General features: G+C 34.6%; 1 protein-coding gene across 4 annotated transcripts in view; it reads right to left on the bottom strand.

Moving 5' to 3' along the window:
- The window catches only part of PSD3 (pleckstrin and Sec7 domain containing 3), a 580,732-nt gene that overhangs the window by 35,264 nt on the left and 517,526 nt on the right, over nt 1-27,942 (bottom strand). For all 4 annotated transcript variants that reach the window (XM_031950819.1, XM_031950820.1, XM_031950822.1 and 1 more), the window contains 2 exons: nt 7,740-7,897; nt 5,261-5,405 (listed from right to left, as the gene is read on the bottom strand). In XM_031950819.1, coding sequence (XP_031806679.1) covers nt 5,261-5,405; nt 7,740-7,897 — 303 coding nt within the window. The remainder of the gene's footprint in view (nt 1-5,260; nt 5,406-7,739; nt 7,898-27,942) is intronic.

Raw genomic sequence — 27,942 nt, 5'->3', positions numbered from 1 at the left:
AATAGTAGAGTTTGAAGCATTTACAAAATTATTCCATATCATAAGGAGAAAAATGGACTTGCTAACAATGGGAGCAAGAATTATAATATTGTTATATTAAAGCAATATAAGGGGAAAAAAACCTCATGATATAAAATTAAATGTAACAAACATCAATAAAATCAATTTATCATCCAAGAATGGAAACATTCATTCAGTTTATCATTTCATTTAAAATTCCCCTAAGGACAGGGTAAATTAGAGGTACAAATCCAACAAGATGATGGCAAGACTACATAGACAAGAGAATAAGAGGTGGATTATTTGTGGACTTTTCTTAAACTTCTTATCAAAAGCATCATCCTACAAAGAATCAGTTATCTACTCCATTTCCTCAGGTAAAAACTTCATTCATCCCAGTTTAAAAAAAAAATCTCTAGAGAAATAATACTATGATCTCTTTTCATTAATACATTCTAGCATTTGATATGTCTTGTTCCTAGAAGAAGGAAACCTTTTAAAAAAAATCTAACTTGAACCACTCCTTATGACAAATGATGACCATTCTTTTATTTTCTACCTTTTAGTGGTAAGAGAAAACATGTTAGCCAATGTGGGAAAGGGTAAGAATAAATAGGGTGCTAAAGAACAATTCTACATCATAGTATACTGTTGTTGCTCAATTATATCTGACTCTTTCTGACCCAATTTGGGGTTTCCTTGGCACAGGTACTAGAATGCCATTTCCTTTTCCAGTTCATTTTACAGACAAGGAAACTAAGGCACAGAAGCCCAGAGTCACACTGCTAGTAATTACACCCAGAACTGAACTCAGAAAAATGAGTCTTCCCGACTGTAGGCTTATCTACTCTTATGTACACCACTACATAACTGCCCTTAGTATCAGTTACTATTTAATCTAACCTAGCTATGAAATGCAGGAGCAAAAGTGACAACTGAACCATGTCTGTATATGACAAGTGGTTTGGAAGATAAGTGTGGAATTTCTTTTAAATTCCAGACTTCAGAATCGCTGTGAATCTAAAGAACAGTCACAATTTGTGCCATGCTTTCCAAACAGCGGTCACAACCCTAACAGGGCTGTGGTTTGGGTTTTGATTTTTTTAAATGCACATATTGTATAAAAGGGTTTCTTCTTTTTTGGCAGAAGGTGGTCATACAAACTCACACATATGTCATTAAGTTTTCCTCGTCCCCTTTCCTGCGTGTTGAATAAATACAGTTTCTTCATATTCTACTATGGTGCCAAGAAAAAGAATTAAGAAGATCATCCTTGGAAACCAACTAATGGATGGTGAAGAGATGAAGATTTGGCGTGTAGGAGGCAATGGAAATGCCATCTGTGAAAAGGAAAGAGATAAGGGCAAAAGAAAAGAAGAACAAAAAGTAATTGCAGAAGAGTTTAAGAAGCATCATGGAATCTGAGATGGAAAAAAAGCTATTAGATCAACATACAGCTGAACAAAGAATCCTTTCTAAAGTAGCATTTTCAGTCAATCAATATACCTGATAAGTGATCATCCAGTCCTAATTTGAAGATCTCCAGTGAGGGAGCAGCCAAAACCTTATTGAAGCAGCCCATTCTGTTCTTCGACAGCTCTAATTGCTAGGAGAGGTAGCTAAATGGTTCAATGTACACAGTATAGGACCAGGAATCAGAAGATTCATTGAAAGTCACTTAACCCTATTTATTTCAGTTTCCTCCTCTGTAAAATGAACTGGAGAACATGGAAAACTATTCTAGTGTCTTTACCAAGAAAATCCCAAATAGGGTCTTGAAGATTCAGACAAAACAGAACAATATAATTTGGAAAGTTGATTTTTAAGACATTAATTTATTGAATTTGGCTCAATCTTCTAAGCCTATCAAAACCATTTTGAATCTTGTTTCTGGAAATTCTTAAAAAATAAATACTATAAAATTCTGTTTATCTAAATTCCTAATAAATAGAAACTTTGATTAACTACATTTGGAGATGGATACTGAGGTCCACAAAGCTGACCTAGAATGCTGAAATTATCTTCTGAATTATCAACAATAAAAATATATTAATTTGTATATTTTTTTCCAATTGGATTTTTATATTCTAATTAGGTAAAATTAATAATCTGGGTAAAATATAATCTTTCTCATCTTTCTCACTGACAACCCAAATTCTCCATTCCCCAATCATTCTGGTTAACAAATGCTTTACTACCTATAAAGAAAAACAAATTATGAGGAAGAACTAATACATGAAGAAAGTCTATGAAATGATGACAATATAAATACACACAGAAAAATCAAAGTGACTCATCAAAGAGATAAGTAACACATGCTAGTCAACAGTAGTTTTCCCCAGTCTTTTTCCTAGTCATTACTCCACATTATTCTTTAATGACCAACCATCCCATACACTTTAGAGGAGAGAAACTGCTCTTTATCCTTTTTAATAGCATGAAAATCGTATGGGTGTATCTATGTATGTATATAGAGAGGAGAGAAACAGAGACAGGGAGACAATGAAACCTTGCATGAAATTTATGAAATGAAGACACTGAAATAGATGGGATGGCACAAAAACAGTTGATGACCAAAATCCTTTCAGGTTCCCAATGAGACCAAAAACATATTTGCAAAGTGGCTGCCCTGGAAGGCTTTATGAACACACAGTACTAACTTATTAACAGAACAGAATGCTCTAAACAACAACGCTAACCTCCCTTCCCCCCCCCCCCCCCCCCCCCCCCCCCCCCCACATATACACATAATGAGCACAAATATACATGTACATGGGATAGATTAAATTCAGCCCCACACAGGCAGGGGTCCATGAGTTCCCATAAAGGGACTACCAACAAACTACACATAATATTAAAACCCTACTAAATATAATGTAATCTTTAATGACTGAAAAATGTTTTGGCACCTTCCATTTCCTTGGGGTTATCATTTTAACCCTTCGCTTAATTATCCTTCTATCTCCCCACAGTAACTACTCTTGTTACTTTGCACATAGTAGGCACTTAGGATTTCAGAATCACAGAGATCATGGGGACCTGGGAAAGGCCAACCCATTCAGCAGCTCTGACTCGTGGCCAAACAGACAGGTGGTTCTACTCCATATACCCTTTGTTGTTTAATTGTTCAGTCATGGTCACATCTTCAAGACTCCCTGGATCATATTGTCCATGGAGTTCTCTCAGCAAAGATACTGGGTAGTTTGCCATTTCTTTCTCCAGGGGATTAAGGAAAATGGAGAATAAAGTTGTCCAGTGTCATTTGGCTACGAGGTAAATGAAGTTGGATTTATACTCAGGTCTTCCTGATCCAGGCCCAGGGGCCCATCCACTGAGAAACCTAACTGCCTCTTAGGTCACAGAACTAGTAAGTGTCAGAGGCCTGAAACTCTTATCTCTCATCTTTTCTAGGTAAATATTCCCAGGTTCTTCAATTGATCATGAGGTCGTGCATAGTTAGGCCTTGATGAATGTGAACAATGAATCTCCTGACAGGATTCCAAGTATAAGAAATTGTTCTAGTTGAATTTATGATATAAAATATGACAAGCAGTTCCAGACCAAAGAAAATATCAAGTGCTAATTTAAATAATGTGATCATTCAGGAGATTAATTATTAATTGGTACTTAGCCCTGGATTTGGACTCTGAGGTCTGAGGCTCAAATTTCAGTTTTGTTTATTTCCTATCTGGATGATCTTGGCACATTTTATCACCTTTTTTCTGAGTCAGCTCATCTGTAAACTGAGGGATTATTATTAGGTAGTCTCCATGGTCTCATGTGAGCTCTAATTTGTGATTCTTTGATGAAGGTGACTGGCTATAGTATCTTCTGTGGCCCTTTCCAATGATAAATTTATGATCTCAGGATCAATATTCTGGTCAACTTTCTCTTGATACTCTCCAGTATATTAATATTTTTTCCAGTCCCCAATTATTAATGCCCTCCATACCAAACTATTTTGTATGGATTTGTTTTTATTTAATTTGGGAGGCCTTTCTTTATGTTTCTGGCATAGTATCTGGCATACAATAGTGCTTAAGAAATGCTAGCAGGCTTTTATGCTATATATATATTTTTTATTTATCTATATATTTTCATATTTACTTGTCTTCCACGTTAGAATGTATTCTTCTAAGTAGAGCTAGATTCATTTAATATATATATATACATACGTACATATATATGTACGTATGTATATATGTATATGTATATATATTTGTATCCTTGTTGCTAACAGAGCACATGGCAGACAGAAAATGTTTAATAAATACTTGTTGACTGATTGATAATGTACTGATATTATCAGTACAACTGTTATGTGAGGCTCTTGAAAATATTTTTATGTAAAAAAAAGAGGCCTCTATTCAATAATGTTGGAAATCTTGCTGTGTTTGGAAGATAACACCACATGCTATCTATCTCATTAATAGTTTTGTTTTTTGGTCCATTTCAGTTTCCTAAAGCACATTATCTAGCTTTATTATTGCTATTTTGAAAAGCAAATTGCTAATACAAATGTTAATGACAATATCATCTGCTATAATCCTAATTAGATTCTTTTCTATTTTGTGGAAGTGACCTTGAGTTACAAACTGCTAGGCCAATGGAACATAGGCTCTGGCTGTACCTACTAAGATAGTAATAGAAATAGTGTTCAATGGCCAAACTACTTCAGGGAAAAGATATCCATTATCAGAATACTGGATAATTATTCCAGTTACTAGGAATTAGTTACTAGGCAATGAATTTTTTTGGTCATAGTCATTCATGAAATCATCTAGCTTCTATGATTTGCATTAGGAAAGGAAATGGAATATAGCTAGGTCCCATTTAAGGTAAATAACAAATCATATGAAGTGGTCATATTTGAATTTGTTCTGTATATTTCTATTGGGCTAGAAATAATTACCATAGTTTATATTATTATATTTTTCTAATAGTACAAATTTGAATACATGAGACAACTTCTATGGATTCATTAATCAAGACCTAGTTGGGCTAAATAAAGGCTAACTTCACATTTTCTTTCCAAGGCATATAAGATTTTATATATATATATATATATATACACACACACACACACACACACACACACACACACACACATACACACATACACATTTATTTATTTATTTTGGTTTGGTTGTAGAAAAGGAGATGATTCCTAAACACTCAAGGAACTTGAATTTTTCAGTCACAAAGAACATTTATGAGACAACTGTTACTTCCTTGATGAACTGTTATTTACTTTATCTACCTGCGATAATTTTGTTGTCGTAGCTGGAAGAAGTGGACGGCTGAACTTCTTCTGGGAGCCAATAGCTGCTGGAAATGGGGGTGCTGAAAACACAGCTGCCACACAATTAATTCTGTTTATCCATAATTCCATTTCCTCTGGACTCCTGTGAAAGATGAAGAAATTTTAGGTTGTTGCTAAAATTGCTACTCTTCAATTCCTGCTTGATTCTCACTGTGCCTAAGCTTATGAGTTAAAACAAACAAAAAAAATTCACACTGGTCTTACTCTTCAGGATACCATTATTAGCTTATGGATGTCTTTCATCCTTGTCTAGTTTATTTCATTTTTGTAAAATGCTGTAAAGAAATTCCTTCCTTTCATTCCTTTTAAATCCCCACTGTCCCAAATCTCCTGTATAAGGAGTTTATCTCTTGTCTAAGTTATATCTCCTATATAAGAACTAGTATAGGTTCTTTACCTAGCACTTGTGAACTGTGGTTTAAAAAAAAAATAACTATTTAAATTTAATTGGTTTATTTTATAATCCAAAGTATTTTATTTTGTTAATTTAAAAAATTATTCTGAGAAGGGATTCCTACACTACACTGCCAAAGAGGGCCATGATACAAAAATATATGAACCACTCTATTCTAAGACATTCAAACTGCTTTTTCTTAGATTCTAAAAATTCTCCAAAAAGCAATGACCCTTACATTACCTCTCCCCTAAAGTTAACAATCTTCTGTCTTTGCTAAGTCAAATTCTATAAACCCTCAAGACAAAGATGCTCTGGCACTCACTTCTCTCATGATCTAATACTGCTTTTGTTGACAACTTTTTGATTATTTGTCTTCATTCCTTTTTAAAATCTCACTTCCCTTTTTTTGAGGGGGAAAAAAAACAACTTTCTTTTTTTCGCTGGACCATCACCTATATAATAGTCATTAACTGAGTACACCCTGGATCTGTCCTGGGACCTCATCAGTTCCCACATGCAGAGGTCTCACAGGGTTATGTGTGGGGGTGGGGGGGATGGGTGAGGTAATCTCTTTTCTGAGCTGGAATCCCACAAAACAGCTGCCAATATATTAGACATCTTGAACTGCCTGTCCCATAGACATCTCAACACTCTACAACCCAAAGATACCTGAAGTCTCACATGTTCCAAATAGAACTCCTTATCTTTCTTCCCAAACCAATTATTCTTCTAAATTTCCCTAGTACTGTCAAGAAAACCTCCTTCTCTTCACCACCACTTCTAATCTGTATCCCTACTCCTATCCCCCATTTCTAATCAGTTGCTCAATCTTGCCATTCCTCCTTACAGCATTTCTCACGTGCATCCCTTCCCCTCCATCCACACAGCCACTAGCATATTTTAGGTCCTCCTATCTATTTTACTGCAATGGTTCTTTCTCCTTTCAGCCTCTCCTCATCCCAACCCATCCACTGCAGAGCCCAATAAAGCCCACTTCTGACCACACCCCATCTGCTTCACTCAACATATGCCAGAACTTCCTATTACTTCTAGAGTCACACAGACTCTTCTCTTGGTGGTTCAATATCTGACGTGGTCCCTTTGTACTTTTCACATCTTAGACACCGCTCCATGCACTCAGCCACGGCGCACTTTGGCGGATTCACTACTTCATACTCAGGATGCTCCATCACCTTCCCTCTCCGGGTCATTCCACTGTTGAGTCCCACGCTCAGAAAGCCCTTCTGCTCACCCTCACCCTTTGCAAGGGGTTTTCTGTCCTGTTCCTTCCTAGTCAGATTTCCATTTTGCCATATTCCTTGCCTAGTCTTCCTCCAAGATTCAGTTCAAATACTATATTCTGCAAGAAGCTTTTTATGATCCCTCCAGATGCTACTACAGTCATTCAAAAAACCCCACTGGGCATTTCATGTACATATTCTCTATGTGTTTATACACGTGTCCTTATATATGTATAAAATCTCCCCATTAGTATGCAAGCTCTTTGAGGGCAGAGACTGACTTCTGTTTTTGTATCCCCAGCACTTAACACAGCATTTAGCAAACATTACGTACTTAATAAATGCTTGTTATCTGATGGATTTAACTTTGTCAATTCTTTCTCTAGGCTCTCTTCTTTAACCATCTGAATCATAAAATCTATTTCACCACTTCTCCAAGTCAGAAAATTATTATTAACCATATAAAGAGAAATTAGCTACAGCTCTTGAACTTGATCTTTCTCAGATAAAATGAGAATATAAACAGAATAAATCTGCATATTGTAATATAAGAAACATGGGGCTGACTATCAAGAAACTTGGATTTCAGTCTCAACTCTCCTAAGGACAGTGGAGAAGATTTTTTTCTCTGCAAAATGGGGCTAACAAAAATTTCTCAAAGAGTGGCTGTGAAGGTCACCTGAGACAAATGAATGTGAAAACACTTTGAGAAATACAAAGTAGGATAGGAATTTAATGATTAATAGTAATGAAACTTCTGCCCCATCCCCACACGTACTGGGCTTGGAATAGCAGGACCCTCCAGTCAGCTGTTTTGAGCTTCAGAACATTCGGTTTCTTCTCATAATCTGTGGCCTTGGATGCGAGCGCATGATGCACACTAACTGCATTCTTCAAGTCATCTTCAGACAAAGCCTTCTCTGGTTTGTACTCATCCTGCATTAAAAAACACAAAACAAAAACCATGAGACCATGAGCTAATGTTGTTTCATATTCTTCCTTTAAAAAGAAAAGCAAAGTGATCCCCATTATAGAAAGACATCACTGATGAAAACTATGGCCATTTCTTATCGCATTTGCTTCTTAATAAGCTTGGCACTTAACTCCCTCTCGCTAGCCAAGACAATTCATACTTTGGAAATTATATTCTTTTCCACTAAACTCAAAGCACTTTATAATAGTGAAGTGATGAATACAATGTGTGTGTGTGTGTGTGTGTGTGTGTGTGTGTGTGTGTTTTAAACCAGCAATCTACCAGGATAATGATCATTGAATAAGGCATACATAACATTTTAAATATGACTGAAATCAAATGCCATGGTGAAAGACTCGGACTTTTATGGGAATCAAAGGATTTTAAAGGTGGAATCATCTAGTCTCCCTAAAGAAAAATACAATTGGCCCTCTTTTGCAATTATGGTTACTAGGTGACAGATAAGGGGAAAAAGGGCACTAAAAGTAATAAAACCTATCTATAAACATAGGTTTGACTGTTAAGTACTCACAAATATGAGATTTTTATTTAGTGAATAGGCCAGCGAATTGTCATATCATTGAAGGAACAGACTCAGGGCAACCCTAAGCTTTTCCCTATAAATGAAACCAAAAAAACAAAGAGAAAACTGAAGCTAAACTTTGGCTCAAATGTTCTTGGAGAAAGAACAAAGACTCTAGGAACATTGGGTATGATGTGCATTCAAAGACAATAAGAAATATCACTGTATGTTCATGGATAATCAGTCTCCTAATATTAAAGTGCTCATGATAAGCAATAGCACCCCCCCCCAAAAAAAAATCACAAAAAAACCCCAAGCTCATCATGAAGATATCTGCAACTTCTACAACAACATTGTGTGCAGAACATCAGAAGTTATATAAACTCTATAAGAAACCAGTTTATAATCTTAATTTAAATTAACACATAATTTAATACTCAATGACTTCAATGCAGTGGTGGATATAGGAAAGAATTGTGATGGAATTGTGTAATGGAAAATATATTTCAGGAATAAAAAAATAAAGACCAAAGGCTAATGGGTTATCCATCCATCCATCCATCCATCCACCTACCTATTTACTAATCTATATGTGTGGATATATTATGTGTATATAAAGTACATATAAATAGGTCTGCATGCTTATAGTGCTTAAAAAGCTATTAAAGCATGAAATTGCACTATGAATTTTGGAACATTCCATATACAAGTTTCATAATTATGTATCATGAATCTTTCTTCAAGAAAAAAGCTGAGAGTCACTGGACATGACAAACACCTAACAATATTACTACATAATGGTAACAATCATTAGATTGTGATCTCCTTGAAGCCAGAGCCTATTTTTTGACTTTTTTTATCCCCAGCATTTAGCACAATACATGGCATATAAGAGAAAGTTAAATGTTTACTGATTATCTTCATAAAAATGAAATTAATTCTAAGTTATAAGAAATGATTACTACTGATGCAAGAAGTATGTCCAAATCAGCTGTATGTACTCATACCACTGTCTTCTTAAAAGAGATCAAAATAATTTTTAAATGTATTTTTCATTTTCACAAAACATTTTCATTTCACATGAAAATTGTTTCATTTTCAAACATATGCTTTTTGCCATCCAGAATGCCATCTTTTATGACAAAGACAATTAAGGGGGAAAAAACATTTCAGGATACTAACACATGAATCAAGCTTGATATTGTTATGTAATATTTCATATCCATACAACTCCATCACTCCAGAGATGGGAAGAAGGTACATTCTCAAAATTAATTGTAAATTAGAATTAAAACTCAAAAGATATGGCACAAATTGAAGGATCTTTGTCTCTACCTAATTGCATAAACCACTGATGGGTATGGGGAAAAAAAAAGGAAAATGAATAAAGCAAATCGTCAAAAAATTATCACCTAATTATTATTTAAGATAGATTATCTGCCCAATATAAATCAATCACCACAATAATGAGAACTAAAGAGCTTAGAAACTGTCTCAGTCAGCAAATATCTCTGTCAAGTAAGAAAAAGGCAAATCTGAATTAAAATCTTATTTGTAAAATCTTATAGAGGGGAGTGGTACACTGGAGGGGAGATATTTATAAGAAATTTATTAAGAGATCCAATTAAGCCATATCTCACAGAGTACCTGAAATGAGGAAAACAAAGAGATGGAAAATAGAAAAGTTCTGCCCAGATTTCTCTAAACATCTATTTTCTCTACCAATGACAGCAAAAAAAACTAGAAAACAATTTAGCAGAAACTAGGTATAGACCAACATCTTGCACTCTAAACTGAGAGGTCAAAATGGGTACATGGTTTAGACATAAAAGGTGATTATTTTAGGCAAATTAGAGGAGCAAGGAATATATTATCTGTCAGATTTATGAATAACAAAAGAAAGTGTGACCAAACAAGACATAGAGAGCATCATAGGAAGTAAAATAGATAATTTTAATTATATTAAATTTTAAAAGTTTTACACAAACAAAATCAATGCGGCTAAGATGAAAAAGGAAACAGGAAATTGGGGACAAGGGAGAATGTTACAGCAAGCTTTTCTAATAAAGGCCACATTTTTCAAATATATAGAAAACTGAGTAATATTTATAAAAATGAGTCATTCTCCAATTGATAAATCGTCAAAGGATATGAATAAGTTTTCAGAAAAAGAAACCAAACCAAATCTGTAGTTACATGAAAAATGTTCTAAATAACTCTTGACTAGAGAAACGCAAATTAAAACATTTCTGGAGTCTATACCCAAAAAGATTTTTTTAAAGGAAAAGGGCCTATATGTACAAAAATTTATGATAATAATTCTTTTTGTAATGGCAAAGAACTGGAAATTGGAGGAATGCCCATCAATGAGGTCATAGATAAACAAATTGGGCATATGATTGCATATGTATATGACAGAATAATATTGTGCTATAAGAACTGATACGCTGGATGCTTTCAGAAAAAAAAATTGGGAAGATTTATATGAACTGATGCAAAATTAAATGAGCAGAATCAAGAGAATATTATACACATTAACAGTAATACTATGTGATCATTAACTGTGATCTGCTCTCAGCAATACACTGAAACAAAAATATACATCATTTAGGATGAAAAATACTATCCACCTCCAGAGAAAGAACCAATGATGTATAAATGCAGGCTAAAGCATCCTTTTGTTTTCTTCATTATTCTTAGGGTTTTTTGGTCATTTCTTTTGCAAAATGGCTAACATGGAAATGTTTTGCATGACTAAACATGCACAATCTATACCAAATTGCTTCCATTTTTAAAGAGGAAGTAGTAGAGTGAATGAGGGGCAGAATTTAGAATTCAAAATTTTAAAAATTGAATTACAAAAATTTTTGTTTCCAAGTTAACTGAGAAAAAAACAAAATGAAGATTAAATAGAAAAATTCTTTTGAAGATCCTAAAGAACTTTTGTTTATGTAGGCTGTATCTACTGATATTTTCTGCACTTGAAATTAAAACATGTTAGTATTATTATAAAAAGTTTTGACATTATGGACTCTCTGAAAGGCTCTCTGAATGCATTAGGAGTCCCTGGAGAGAGAGGTGGTGGATTAGACTGTTGATCTGCTGGCAAGGCAAAGTTTTCACACTCTGATTTTCATTACTAGTTCTTATAAATTAAAAACCAAATTAGCAAATCAGAAAAGATAATTCCATTGGAAATGTAAATATTTAATAGTGCTAAGCCTAAGATCATAAGGAATTATAATTTTCTTAGTGACTAAAGGGAGAGAAAGAAAAAACACATTTCTAAGGAAAAAGTATGACTGAAAATGATTAAAGATGGCTATTTATCAGTTCCTTTTATAAATGAGGCAAAAGGCTCAATGTCTTGCCCGATCTAGATTGCTTGGATGTTTCTCTGGGATGCTCAATCTTTATTGTGACAGTATTTATAATCTATAGAAACCTTGGAAAGATGTGTTTAAAAAAATCTCTTTAAATTAGAGCTGTGTGTGTGTATATGTGTGCACATGTATATATAGATATAGATAGATATGAATATCTTGGGAGGAGAGGAATTAAGATAATTTTTATCTTACCCTAATTCAAACTTAATCACAGAGTATGGGAATAAGAGCATATTAGGCAATAAGAGAAAGGAACCAAAATGAGGAAAGGCTAGGAAAAAAATAAAAAGTGCACAGTGTGAAATCTCGAGTAACTTTGCTGCCTCTTTCCTGTGTGATATACCCATAAAGAAAAAAAGAATCATAATTAAAAATGAAAATAAAAAGCTGATTCTTAAGAATTCTGAAGATATTATTAAGCAGGGGCACTTAATTAATTAATTAAGGTGGTGCAGTGGATAGGGCACCAGCCCTGACATTAGGAGGACCTGAGTTCAAATGTGGCCTCTGACACTTAGCACTTCCTGGCTGTGTGACCTGGGTAAGTCACTTAACCCCAATTGCCTCAAAAAAAAAAAAAAAAAAAAAAAAAAGATATTAAACCAGCAACTGTGTCCAAGTAGTACGGTTACCCACACTATGTCCAATAAGGAATACTGTCAGATCTAGGTCTCAGTTATTTTTTGGCAATAAAGGCCTGAGGTGGTACTTGCTTTGATATTTAATTACTAACTTCTCTAAAATCTAACAACGAAATGACATTGAGGAAAAGAGTGGAACATGATGGGCAGTTTCTAGTAAGTACCATTTTTAAATCTCTGACATTTTACTTGTCTCTACATCCAGCAAGGAGTGACAAACCAGGTTTCTTAAATCTAGCAAAAGGATATTCAAGAATTAGGAATTCTCTTGGAATTTCACTTTGTAGACAATTTTTGCTACAGGTCAGGGAGAGATTTCACAGAAACCTGAGCTTAGGTTGAATACTTTTTTCTTACAATGATATTTATCCTTTGATATTCATAATACAGTCTACCCTTTGCAATTAAAGAAAATACAGTTTTGTTACTTATTTGAATAATTATACCTCTTATATTTGTTCTCAGTTTGACTCCTTAGCTCTCTCTTTCCCCTTTCTCCCTCCTTCTTTCTTTCCTTCCTTCTTTTTCTTTCCTTCTTTCTTTTCCCTTTCCTTCCTTCCTTCTTTCTTTCTCCTTCCTTCCTTCCTTCCTTCCTTTCTTTTTCTCTTTCTTCCTTCTTTCTCACTCCCCTCCTTCCCTCCTACCTTTATTTCTCTCTTTCTTTCATATATACATAAGATATCATGGACATTATTCATCTCTAAAAGTTGTAAGGAAATCAAAGCACTCAGTAAACCTTGTAGCAGTACAGAATTGCATGCACATGTGTGTGCTCGCAGGCAAGTGTGTGTGTTTATAAGATGGGATCTGTGATCTTATTGGTGAATTAACTCCAATTCACCAAAAGTATTAGCCTTGCTAAAAAGGAGTCATTTGCCCAATATCAAAGTACCAGTATGTATTAAGAGGCAAATAGGCATATGCTGAAGCCAGGTTGTAGAAATTGTCAATGTGTACATTTACATCTTAGAAATCAGCAAATATTATAAAGTTGAATCATTCTTGTACTGATTCTATTTAAGTAAGTAATAAAGAAATCATTAACAATGGGGATTAAATTTAAAAGTGTTTCCAGATAGTTGGGTGTTAAACATTTACTAGCTCAATTATGGTGGCAGGATTTGTTATTTACGCTATTTTATTAATTACTTTATTTTTATCTACTAATATTTTTTGCACTTCTATGGATATAACAAAAGAGGGTCTCCAATATGTCTCAAGGACTATTAGTACAATGTCAAGTATTTGGAGGACCTAAGTATAAATAAAAAATTCTTCTCCTTGGACTTTATGAATGTAATTGCCTTCCATGATAGTAATTTCTTCTGTAAATGTATTTTTCCCAGTAGAATATTTTTTCTGGGTGTCAGTCACTAAATTGCCAAATAATGCTACTTCTATAATCACATGTCTTGTGAAACCTTGCAAAATTTTTATTGGAGAGATATACTTTGAACAGACTTCAAGGCTATATTTTGCTCTGATGAACCAGATAAAATAATAAATGAAGAAGTCTTCTCTGTTTTCTAGATTTCTCAGTGAGCTATGTGACTGAATTCCTTTATTTGTAGTAAACAAATGTATCATGAAGAATTACATTCAATAAATGTGTACTTCAGCAAGATATGCCATTTTTCAGACATTATTTCTTAAACAACTGTATTACAATGATCTAGTTTTGGAACAGAGAGCAACTAGCACTTTAACAACCACAATCAATTATTTTTAATATTCTGAATTATTTTAATTATTTTAATGTAATTATACAAATCTATCTTACTTATATTTTACAGCTATGATTACTTATCATTATATGAGAGAAAAAGAAATAAATATGCACTTAAATACATATTTATGCAAAGCCATTAATATTTGGTATTATTTTTAGTAGAATTATATCATGTGTTATATTTATAGTCCCACAAATACATGTATTTATTATTTATGGGGGTGTGATTAATATGTATCCATAGCCATATTTAATATAGATGATATGATATAATAAATGATTTCATTAGTTAATTACAAAATATTTATATTCATTTAGTGTTGATATAATAATTTATCACCAATAATTAAAAATTACAACTATATTTTTCATATTAAAGTCTTCCCTAATTCTACAAAGTGATACCTGGTTCTATAAGACTTTTCTCTCACAGAGCAAAGACATTTTAACAAGACCCTATTATCCCTGGGGGAAAAAAAGCTTTGAGTACTGCCTTGGCAATAAGAATTTTATCACAGTGAGGGGCAGGCTAGCTAAATTCAGATAGACTCAGTGGAAACTTTGGGGGAGAAAGGGAAGCAGGGGAAAGTGAGGGGATAGAGTGCATTGCTTCTTCCTGAGGATGAGGTTGGATTCTGCACAGGTGTAATCTATGAATAACCAAACTGGGGAAAGCAACACTGCTTGGTGTAATCTTTCTTTCACAAGATTTTAAATATCTAAAGATAGTTGCTGAGTCCTCCAACTAAAACTTCCCTTCTTTGGGATAAACAAACTCATTTCCTTCAATCAATTTCAATTGAATTTCAATTCAATAGAATAGTACACAAACTCTTCCATTTAAGACAGCTGATTTTATCTACAAGCTTTTTCTCAAATTTTCCATTCCAACTTTTTCACCTTTGGTTCCTTGCCCTGTACTTATAATGCTCTCCCTTACTTCTGCCTCAAATAATCATTAGCTTCCTTCAAACTAGCCAGGAAATTGAACAAAATGAGTTAGAGCAATGAATGGATTTAGAGCCAGGAATTTCTGAGTTCAAATCTTTTCTCAGACATTAATTTAAGTGACTATAGACAAAACATTAAACTCTTCTCAACCTCTGTTTTTTCATCAATAAAATGGGAATAATAACAGTACCTCTCAACTGGGATATCTGCTAAGCACTCTGCAAAATTTCAAGCAATATATAAATGCTATTATTATTATCAAATTATAGCTTAGGTGCCATATCTCAGTAGTATGCATAATGTCATTCTGTATTTACTCAACCTTAACATGTATTGATAGTATTACTTTTCAATCCTTAAGATTTTTTTTGACATTAAAAATAAGTATTATATGTCTTGAAGATAATGTGAAGTCAAGATTAGAGTTTAATTCCAGATTTGGAATTATATGGGTTTAGTGCCTGTCAATACTTCTTTTACTCAACTACATTTTTTCATGTGACAGAGGTAAAATCAAAAGCCTTTTTTAAAATTCAAAAGTCCCTTGCCTTTTTCCTATACTAAATTGAATCAATATGTCCTATAATTATGGGGGTCAAGACAAAACAAATATTAAAGATGGCAACTGACTAAAGCCTCCACAACAGGGAATTCATCATCCTGCCTTTAACTTTCATTGTTGCATTTATTAGTGTTGACATGATGAAACTGGGTTACAAAAATTAAGGCAAAAAAAAAAACTTTCAAATTTAAGAATACACATCATGTAAACTGATTATAAAATAAAAAGCAAAGCAAATCACATTACTTTTCATAAGAAAAAAAAAATTGCTCCCTGACATCAGATTTCTCTCCTTTCCCCTTAATAAATGGATGGCAAAACAAACAAAAACTATCATATTTCTAATATAATTAGCACACTGCAGAGTGCACAGCAAATATGTAATAAATGTTCAGTGAATTCAAAACAATACTTTTACTCGTGCCAACTAACATTAAAATAAGCACCAAGAATGGGATTTGGCCAAGACATTAATTTTAAATCTGTGTAAAATGAGAAATGAGTTTTCCTTATTTCAAGGAAGTTTTTTACTTCAATGTATGAATTATCAAATGTGTCACAGCATTCTGACAGGACATAAATCATTGTATTATTATATAATTAGATGGAAAGTACCACCTGTACTTTGAGCCCAGCTGGGAAAGTTACCTTCATTTTCTCATCTGTAAAAAAGACAATGTTGATCCAATGATTTCCAAAGCTCTGTTTACTTCTAAGACATCTTCAGATTTACGTTTAATAACATATAAACTCAGGTAAATGGGAAATGATCAAGTTCCAAATAAAATTGATCAAAATTCAATAAAGATATATTAATAATTCTTTTTTCAAAAGATCTCTCCTTAGTGAATTTCTTCGACAAAGAGAAGACCTAACTCATTTTCAATTGATCAATGATGGACAGAAGCAGCTACACCCAAAGAAAGAACACTGGGAAATGAATGTAAACTGTTTGCATTTTTATTTTTCTTCCCAGGCTATTATTACTTTCTGAATCCAATTCTTCCTGTGCAACAAGGGAACTATTCAGTTCTGCACACATATATTGTATCTAAGATATACTGTGACATATTTAACATGTATAGGACTGCTTGCCATCTGAGAGAGGGGATGGAGGAAGGGAGGAGAAAAGTAGGAACAGAAGTGGGTGCAAGGGATAATGTTGTAAAAAAAAAAAAAAAAAATTGCCCAGGCATGGGTTTTATCAAAAGAGCTTTCCTTAATGCAGATATTGGAAAAGTGAACAGTTATATCTCTGAAAAAAATTAAAAATGGAAAATATTTTAAATGTTCTTGGGTTCCACCAAGTAAAATAAGATTTGAAGAAGAATGAAATGCAAGGTTCTGATAGATATTATGTATATTGATAATTACATAAAATGATCTATGTGCTGAGCTAATTCCTGAAGTAATATCAATGCACATAACCAAATCAATACTTTTGAACTTTGTGATATAGTTGGTGGCTGTTTTTTTTTTTTTTTTAAATACAAGTTTCACAGGGGTAGTTTTTGAGTTTATAGTTTGGATTCAATTAGAATAATCAGTTTAATTATTATATGGTTTATTATTCTTGCTGCAGTGAGTCTTACCCTTCTTCAATCTATCTTCTATAGTTTTCTACATCACTAGGATCAAATAGTTTTCTACATCACTAGGATCAAATATAAACTTTTTTCTTTGATATTTAAAGCCTTTCATGACCTGGCTTCAAATTAAATATCTAAGTGTAAAATACATTATTCCCCTTCAAATATTAAGTCTGTAAAATATATAAGTTGTTGCTAAATTCATCTTTTATAGTGCTTCTACTTCCTTAACTCTATAGCCAGGAAGATGAAGGTTAATATGTTTCCACTTAACAGAAGCTTGGAAAATTCAGTCAATGAAAGCATGATTTAAAATGTCCCCAATCAAAAGCAAAACAATAAAAACATTTTAAAATTCTGGACCAGGAAGGGATTCAAAAATATCTGATCCAATTCTCACATTTTACACATAAGGAAACTGAAGCCTAGATTAAATTACATTGAGTCACTAGACAAAGGACAAATAAATTTAAATAGAGGAAGAAAACTAATTCGAAACAAGGTCAAGAGCCAACACCTCTTGACTATATTCTAAAGCTCTGTGGTTAGTAGGACTATGAAAAAACTTGGAAAACCTTTCAGTTGAAATTCAGGTGAGAATTTAACTTTTTTCACCCACTGGCCAAACCATTTAAAATATAAATTTAAAATTATTTTTTACTTGCAAAATGAATTTCAGACAATCTCATGCACAAGCACATGACTGGGCTTGGATTTGCAAACTTTTTGCATATATTATGCCATTGATTAACTGGAAAAAATTATATAATAAGAGTTGGGAGAGAGGGATGGTTGGATAATTTCCAGGAAATTAAGTCGAGTGGGAGGGTGACTAGATTAGATTGAATTTAAGGATCCTCCTTACCAAAAGATTGTAAGTCTATGATTCAGTATAAAAAGAAAGTTGTAAAGAAGTACAGGCAGAAATATGATTTTTCTTGTGCAACAAGATAACTGTACAAATATGTATACATATATTATTATTTAACATATACTTAAGTTATGTTAAACTTGTGTTTAACATGTATAGGACTGCCTGCAATCTAGGGGAGGAGGTGAAGGGAAGGAGAGGAAAAGTTGGAACAGAAGTTTTTTAAAGGGTCAATGTTGAAAAATTACCCATGCATATGTTTTGTCAATAAAAAGCTATAATAATAATAAAAGAATAAAAAGGGAATTTTTAAAAATGTTTCATTAAAAAAAAGTATAGGTAGTTGAAATTTTTCAGAGATCCATTAAACAAAAAATCCCAACCACCTCTCTCTCCCAGCTCTTCCTGTAATTTTTCCAATTAATCAATGGCATAATGTATGCAAAAAGTTTGCAAATCTCAAAAAACCATAGAAGTGACAGATAACACTAGATTTTAGAAATCTGATGTAGTGAAAAGGGACCTAGATTTGAAGTCAGATGAAATCTAAGCTAAAATATTACTGGAGTGACCTGGGGGCAACTCACTTAATGTCAGTTTCCATTTCGTCAGATATGAGAATACCTGTCCTGCCTACCTCCCACAGTCACAGTGAAGCTCAAAGGAGATAATTTACATGAAGCATTTCTGTAAATCTATACTATGCATTGTAAAATGAACGTAGTTTGTAATATCATTTTTCACAGATGAGAAGTAACCTCCAACACCCTTCCCCAATACAAAGTGAGTGACAAGCAGCCAAACTCTGGCTTTTGTCCCAGCCTTTCCAATGACTCGCTGTGTGACTTTTAAACAAGAGACCACGGCTCCTGTGCCACAGCTTCTCCACTAGGGGAGAAGAGTCTCTGGCAGAAAGGAGCGGAGGACTAATTAGTTGCTGTCTGTCAGGCATTCCAAATGGGAATTGTGCTTCATCAAACAGAAGCTTCCTGCACACAGCCTGGAGGAGGATGTACCAGGAGGCGGCCTCAGACCCCACTGAGTCAGGATGATTACTTGGGCAGGTGCCCTTGAGCTGGGCTGGCTCTGTTCCATCTGGAAGTTAGACTGGCACATTTTCTTCCTGGAGAACACACATGAATCCCAAATCTAAGAGAACTGTTAAGTCCATTTGGGAGCACAGCAATTACCTTAGTCCTGTGGAGGAGTTGTGACTACTCATTCTCATTCTCTCTCTCTCTGTCTCTCTCTGTTTCTGTCTCTCGTTTACCTGTTCTTACTTAGCTCACTCTTTCACATAGCTTACTTATTTCTTATTCAAATAATTCACCATAATGTCATGCAGGTGGCAGATGTTCACAAGGAAATTTTTCTTTTAATTAAGTGAAACATTTATCAGCTGTTCACCACAAGAAAAGTACCTTACTAGATATGATGGGGGACAAAATTCAAAAAGATATAAGATTGGGGGGGGGGGCGGCAGCTGAGTAGTAGGCAGTACATAAGAGTATTGGGACAGGAGTTGGGAACATCAAATGTGGCCTCAGACACAAGACCAACGTGATTCTGGACAAGGTTCTTAGTCCTGTTTACCTCTATTTCCATATGTGTAAAATAAGCTGGAGAAGGAAATGGCAAACTATTCCAGTATCTTTGCCAAGAAAATTCAAAACAGGTCATAACTGAAAAAAATCCCCTATAAGGTGTTTTCCCCTCTCATATGTCAAGTCAAATAGAGGTATTTTATTTTTATCCTTACTTCTTTTCTTCATTCCAGTGTCATAGATCTATAGTTGGGACTTTAGAAGTAATCTGCCCTAAACCCCTCATTTTACAGATAAGGAAATTAAAGCCCATGGAAGATTTGTCCAAAGGCATACAGGTATAAAACATCAGAGTGTGAGATGAATCTTGCTGTCACCTTACTCTTCCTAATTTTTCCACAATTTAACACTACTACTACTACTACCATCACCACTACTACTGCTATTATGACTATGACTATTATTAATATAGATAACAACAGTAATTGATAAGTGTTTTCCTCAAAACACCCAAGAGATAAGTCAGTTTAAGTATTATCCATCCCATTTTAACAGATGAGGAAATGAAAACTGACAAAAAGTCAACTTATTTGCCCAGTCATTACACAGCTTGGTGGTGTCAAAACTGATATAGAAATGGGGGATGTTAATCCATATGTAAGTATCTTTATGGGTTGGATATTGACTTAGAAAATTACAGATTAATATTATCAAAGTTTTATTCTATTTCTATTTATTATTTAAAAATATTCCCAATTACATTTCAACCTAGTTCCAGCATAATAGTAGATAGCTTGGGCACTGCATTTGACACTTCTGATTTAGCTACTAAGTGTCCAGGCTGGAATTTTTTTACTGCAATTACCTATTTTTAAAAGGAATTTTTTTAAACCATAAAATCATAGAATCACGGATTTAGAACAGAATGCATCTTAAGAGATCAGTTAGTATAAAGGCCTCTTTATTACATGAAATTATTGGGGTTCAGGGATATTAAGTCACTTGGCCAAGATCACATAAGTTATAAGGGGCAGAATTTGATCTCAGATACTATGACTTCTATTTCCAGCTCTCTTTCTCTGGATCTACACAGATAATAAGTTCAAGATTCTCTTTCACACAAAATAATCCAGTAGATCTACTACCAATAACTTATTTTTTAACTGAGTGTGCGAATAAGGCATACTTCCCAAAATAAGCTATCAGGGTAAGTATAGATCACATCTGGATTTTACAGAAGTCAGATGGACCAATATAGAAGTAAGCAATGTTATAAAGCATTATACTGTTAAGTGAATTTTATCAAGAAAAATTGCTACTGGAACTCAGAGGGGAAGAACACAGTAAGTGGAGGCTGTTCAGGGGAAGTCTTCCCAGATGAGGTGGTGTGTTTAGGCTTTTCTCTCTGGTATCCTTTTATTACATAAAGTGTCACTGGTCCCACATCACCAGCAGAGGATGTTGATATTCTTCTAGTTGAAGTCTCTTTGGTGAGCCTATGCACTAGCCTCTAAATCTTTTACAGTAATTATTCACTCTGCCTCAAAGGACGGCATTGCCATTCATTTTGAACAAGGAAGGAAGGGCCAGAGAAATTCATTTTCCAACATACTGCCCTAGCATATTCAAGGCCTTTTGATTCCTTCCTCAGTTACCATGGCAAAGAACAAACTCAGTTACTCAGAGAATCACGGCAATCTACAGCAATCTATAAGATCTCTTTGATGTCTGTGAAGTAGGCAAAGAGTGACGAATTTCCCAAAAGGACCAAAAATCTCCTTTACGTGTATATGACATTCAGTAGGAAGCACCAAACTAAAAACTTCACAAAACTAGCTTCTGCAAAAGCAAACCTAAACTTATCTTCTTGGCTTTTGAAAACTGCTATACTTCTGCTACGTTGTTTAATTATTTCAGTTGAATCTGACTCCTCATGACTCCAATTAAGATTTTCTTGACAAAGGTACTAGAGTAATTTGCCATTTCTTTTTTCAGCTCATTCCACTGAGGAGGAAATGGGCAAACAGGATGAAGTGGCTGATCCAGAGTCACTCTTCTCCTAAGTGTCTGGGGCCACATTTGAACTCAGGAATTTGTCTTGATTGCCAGCCCAGAACTCCATATACTATGGCACCACCTGCCTGCTCATACCTCAATTTTATCTATACCTGCCAAGACCTCTATTAGATTTGTCATTGCTTAGATTCCCAGTGCTTAGCAAAAGGTAGGCACACACTAGGTGCTCAGTAAATGTTTCTTAACAAGATATTAAAGGTAACTCAAGAGACTGAACTCAATTAAAAATTCAACCAACATAAGATACCTTCTGTGTTCATGGCACTAAGCTAGGTAGTAGAATATAGAAGGTTGAGGAGAGGTTCCGGTACAGTTCAGGCAAAATCCAAAAGTCCCTTTGTCATGAGAATATTTATAGAGATATATGAGTTAGGGAACACTCATTTTTATATATTTTATAGAAAAAATAATTTTACATTTATAAACATATAAATTTATATATTTTATATAATATATTTATATTTTTTACTATATTTTATTTCATAAGACTGCTGGATTAAAAAGGGAAAAAAAAAAAAGAGACTTCTGAATTTGTCCAGCTGTCTAAAGCCTCAAGACAAGGCATCTTCAAATTTACTTGACTCTGGGTCTGAGACATACCATGATCAATAAAGAATGCAACCACAGCCCCAAACTCCAGGTGCATCACTGACTCAGAGCTCAAATTCCTAAACAGACTTTGCTGACTTAAGCCATCAATTGCCTGATGGCTTAACTTGAAGCTTGGCACAATTTAGTTTAAAGTTACTACCATGAGTAAAAGCAGAATATGTAGAAACATCACAAGACTAACTCTGAATTTAAAAAAAAAAAAAAAAAAAGGATTCAAGAAAAGATAGAGATGAAGACAAATACAAAGCTTAAGACAGAAAGACATAAAAGCCCATAATGCTTTATGTCAGCCTGAGGACTCTTCTCTAAGGAACTATACAACTTAGGATGACTCATTATTTGCTGAGAAATGGCTATGAGGGCCATGACCAAAGTAAGCAATTGATGACTCACTACCAGAACTGAGAAGAATGCAATCATTTTTATTATTAATTCATTGCACTAAAAAAAAAAATTTTTTTTTCCAAACTATGAACAGCAGCAGATCAGAATTAACATCAAATGACCATGGCACACTAAGGAACTTAAACTCATCATTCTTCACAATGAACAATTTATAAAATGTCAATAAAGTAAAAAGCTACCACCAGAGTGTCATTATATAGCTAACTCTAATGCCCCAGGAAAGTCCCAGGATGAAAGACAAGTTTTCTCACCCAGTTAGGGGATCTACCCATCTTGCCACAATGCCCACCTGCTGAGTCTGACTATGAGTGATGCTTGGTTCTTGGAATCCTTCTGACATAAGGCACAAGTTTTAGTCATGGAATGGAGCAGGAAAATGACCGTATTTCAACTTGTTCCATACTAAAATGGCACCCACTAATCAAGGCTTTCTTCCATGTCTCTTCTTAGAGTTCCAATTCTCCAAGGACCTCCCTCTAGTTTTCTCTGAAGATCTGCCATTTAAATATGTATTAGGTGATGAACTGTTCAAAGCTTCCACCTTTTATGCAACCTATTCTTTCATTGTTCTTTAATTGTTAAGAGTTAGCTTTCTCTTCAAAATATCTCATGACTTTGCCTTTTAAAAATATTTTTAATTAATAACTATTTTCTTTCCTTCCCTCCACTGCTAAACAAAAACAAAAACAAAAAAAGGAAAACAAACAATTTTGTAACAAACATGCATAGTCAAACAAAATAAATTTCTACACTGATCATACTCAAAAATCTATGCCTCATTTTGCTCCCTGATTCCACCCATTACCATCCTATTGAATAAGTCCTCTGGAATAATTTCTGCCTTTCTCTGTGTCTATAATGCTTAATCTATAATTTTTACTTATGGAATGACTGGTTGGTTGTTTCCACTTATATATATGTATATTGAGATTTCTACAGAACATAAGTTTCTTGTATCTCATAGTATATGCTTAATAACATTCAGTTGAATTCAACATATAAACAAAGCCATAGGATCCATAGCTTCAATAACTTTGGAGCTGGACAGAATCTTGAAAGGCCATCCATTCCAAATGTATAGATGAGGAAACTAAGATGAAAGACTAAAAAAAGAGATTAAATGACTTGACTAAAATTGTATCCACAGAGAAGTGGCAGAGTCAGGATTCAAATGAAGTTCCAAATGCAACATTTTTTCTATTGTATCACTTTCTGATCTTTAGTTTAACACAGAAATCTTAACAGAAATGAATTAGATTCACTTAGGACAAAGAAAAACCTGAAAAACATCTACTGAGCTCACTCCAAATTGTTTTCCCCTCCACAACATATTATGAAATGTATAGATTTGCTTTGATAGACTGGCCTGATTAAAGAGTCCAAAGTATGACCATTCCACTTAATTGTTTATCCTTTATCCTAAGTTAGACTTGCTTTTAAGTACTAGAGGTACAAAAAAGGGGCTAAAACAGCCCCTACCCTCAAGGGCTTTACGATCCAATGATCTAAGTTTTTATTCTGCTCTGTTATAAATCCTATGAAGGTAAGTACCTTGTCTTAATTATCCTTGCATCTTTCCTCGCACCAAATACAAATTACTACACAAAGTAGATGTTCAGTCAATAGATGCTAATGAAGGAGTTTTTAATCTCTCTCTTAATAGCACATTTGCTCCAGACTCTAGCAAGGTAATTCTAAACATTTAAACATAACCAAACATACCTCAGCCTCTTCCCCTCTGCTAATCTCCTTGTTTAAGAAAAATGTATCAGAGTATACAGATGGCACAGTGATAGAGTGCTAGCCTCCTGCCTCAGTCATTTACTAGCTGTGTGACCCTAGGCAAGTCACTTAAGCTCCCTTAAACTCAGTATATTCTGCAAAATGAGGGGGATAATAGTACATACCTTCCAAAGTTGTAATGATGAAATAAAATAGTACATGTAAACTGCTTTTCAAACTTAAAAGTGCTATATGAATGCCAGCTATTTGCTTTTACTCCTATGTTGCTTCCCCCCCCCCCCCCCCCCCCCCCCCGGTTTGGCTTTCTTGCTGAGGCAATTGGGGTCAAGTGACTTGCCCAGGGTAACACATGTAGGAAGTATTAGGTACCTGAGGCTAGATTTGAATACAAGTCTTCTTGACTTTAGGGCTGGTGATCTATCCACTGAGCCACCTAGCTGTCCCTTATGTAGGTTTTTAAATACTTCTCATTCAGTGTGCTTGGTATCTTCAATAGGCTTTAAAATCCTTAAAGGTGGGGCTCACACCCCCTCGGTAGTTCCCAGTTCAGTCTTTTGCCCATGGCAGGTACTTAGTAACTACTGGGTTATGGTTTCTCTATAAAGGCCTGAATGTAGGTACCCTGATAAACGTGACAGAATTTAAAAAGAAGTAGTGGCAGAAAGGGAGATGAGTTAAATATCCATGACTAGAATAAAGAATATATTTGTGTATTTGAAAAGCAAAGGAAGAGAGAATGTCAGAAGCTATCTACGGGGAACACAGGGTACCTCAGGAAGAAATCAATATCAGGGCAGACAAGAGATTCAGTAGAATGGTGATACTCTGGGGATATAACAGTTGTCTGCAGAATGTCACAGAGAAAGGGGGAAGAAGCAAAAGACCAAGAAGAAAGAGTCTATCTGGATCCCACTGTCTTCCCCCCTGCCCAAAATAAAATCAATAGCAAGGATTACAAAGAAACTTACAGAAGAAAGATATGTAGCAACAAATGATTAAATGTACTTTCTCCTGGGGTAGGGATGAGAGCAATTGAATAAAGGAGACAGAATCTGAAATGTAGGCAATTAAGGGAAAATGTTCCAGAAATGCCAGAAATTAATATTTCTCTAAAACCAAAGTCAGAAAGAAACAGAACTCAGAATGTATTTTAGTTTAATATTCAACAATTCCTTTAGTCCCGGGTGTTACAACTGGGAAGGGAGAGTGTATTGAACATCTGTGGACTTCCTCTATCAAAGAAGGAACTAGATGTACCCCCAAAAAGCCTCTACTAACTTTAGTTTCTATTTGGGCATAAAGCCTTATCTTGTGAGTGCCTAGGTTTATCATTACTGATATCAGTTTGTTGTCTATGGTTCCTTTTACTCCTGTTTATTTTTTTTAATATTTTTGCTTTGCCCATAAACCCTAAACTACAGCTAACACTCCTTTCTTAGTGATTGGTACACTTTTTGCAATTCACAAAAAGAAAAGAATATTGGAGTTTTAGGAGAGAAAGCATGTGGCCTTCTATCGAATTTAACCTCCAGGCTCTTAGCAACTGAAACCAATTATAGTGAAGAGTCATATAGCAATTTAAAGCTTACAAACCACTCAATATTTCATTATCTCATTTTATAGCACAAGTACCTATGAAACAGTTATTCCTATCCTCATTTAACTGACTGGGAAACTGAGACCCACCGGGTTAAAAAACTACTTGATGATCACATACTAAGTATAAAGAAATGGAATTCAAACCCATTTCTCTTCTAAATTCATAGTCCCTCTATCTCTTTTATACCTCTTAACAATTAAAGAAAAAAACAACAAACTCAGCAAAGAGCAAATGGAGGCAATTTGGGGGGGGATCTCTTTTATCATATCATAGATACTGAGCTGAAAGAGATTTTACATATTTTATATATATATATATATATCTCTATCTATATATTTATACATATATACACATGTATATATGTATATATATATATATATACACACACAAAACTAACACTCTCTCTCTCTCTCTCTCTATGAGAGATCTATGATATAGATATATATATATATAGAGAGAGAGAGAGAGAGAGAGAGAGAGAGTTAGTTTTGTGTGTGTGTGTAGGGAAATTACTTAATGTTTGTAAACCCCAGCTTCCTCATCTACAAAATGGGTAACATTTGAGGTAAGAATCAAAGGGTTGCTGTAAATATCAAATTAAATGCATGTAAAACCCTCTGCATAAATGTGAAGGATCCTATAAATGGACGTTGCCATCATTGGACCTTGTATGATCAATTCCATTCTCTGAGCCCTCCATTTCCTTATTCAGGGGATTAGATGAGATAATCACAGAAAGGTCCTTGAAGTTTATCTTCTGTAACTGCCACAAAAGGGGTACAAGCCAGCTAGGTCAGAGTTTTTAAATGGGAGGTTATGGATTCCCAGATCTGGTCAAGTCACTCACTGCATGAACAACGAACTTTTCAGAAGACTTGTCATGTCGGGAGCAGGTGGTCACCGGTTTCCACTTTGGTCCCTATTTCAATTTCCTCTGAGTTTTAGTTACAAACCAAGGAGGCCCTAATCAAATAGCACTGTTCCAATGACTTGTCGCACCTGTTCTAGATATTAGACTCATAAGTGGGGCTGGGTCACTGCTCTAGGTCACCTGGGAGTTCTAGAGAGCAAGTGTCATCTGGTGACCGAGTTGAGAGTCGTTCCTTAAGGCTCATTGTCATTTGATAAGTTCCTGCTTTCTAAACAAATTGCCCGCCACGCCAATACTGACAATCAGAAGACAAAACAGTTTTATTTGTAGATTTTGTAGATGCTCTTTTCTTTCTGTCTCTCTTCCATGAGAAGCAGATGCTTTGTTACCATGTTGCAGTTTTAATGTATTCAAAAAGACATCATGACAATGGTGAAAGGGATGCTCAACTTGGGGAGAGAAATCTTGGGTTCTGCCCCCATCACTGAGGAGGATCCTGCTTAGTAAGTCTCCCACCACTGTAAGCCTCATCTGCAAATTGGGGATGAGAGGCAGCTTGGCACATGGGTAGAGAGACAACCTGCAGTTAAGCTAATGTCTTGGTTCCATAGGAAACTATTTAAGAAGATAAGATGTGTAAAACATGAACTGGCACTGAACAAAGTGAGCAGAACCAGGAAAACACCATACACAGTAACAATATTATATGGATGATCCACTTTGATAATCAGCTCTTGTCAGCAATACAATGATCTCAGACAATTCTAAAACTCAAGATGGAAAAGGCTATCCGTATGCAGAGAAAGAATTATGTAATCTGAATGCAGATTAGAGCATACTATTTTGACTTTGTTTTTTTCCTTTTTGTGATTTTTTTTCCTTTTGTTCTGAATCTTCTTTCACAA

Source organism: Sarcophilus harrisii, chromosome 2 (genome assembly GCF_902635505.1).
Source record: "Sarcophilus harrisii chromosome 2, mSarHar1.11, whole genome shotgun sequence".
Classification (NCBI taxonomy): Eukaryota; Metazoa; Chordata; class Mammalia; order Dasyuromorphia; family Dasyuridae; genus Sarcophilus; species Sarcophilus harrisii.
The sequence above is the reverse complement of the archived record's forward strand: the minus strand, read 5'-3'. Positions and strand labels throughout refer to the sequence as shown.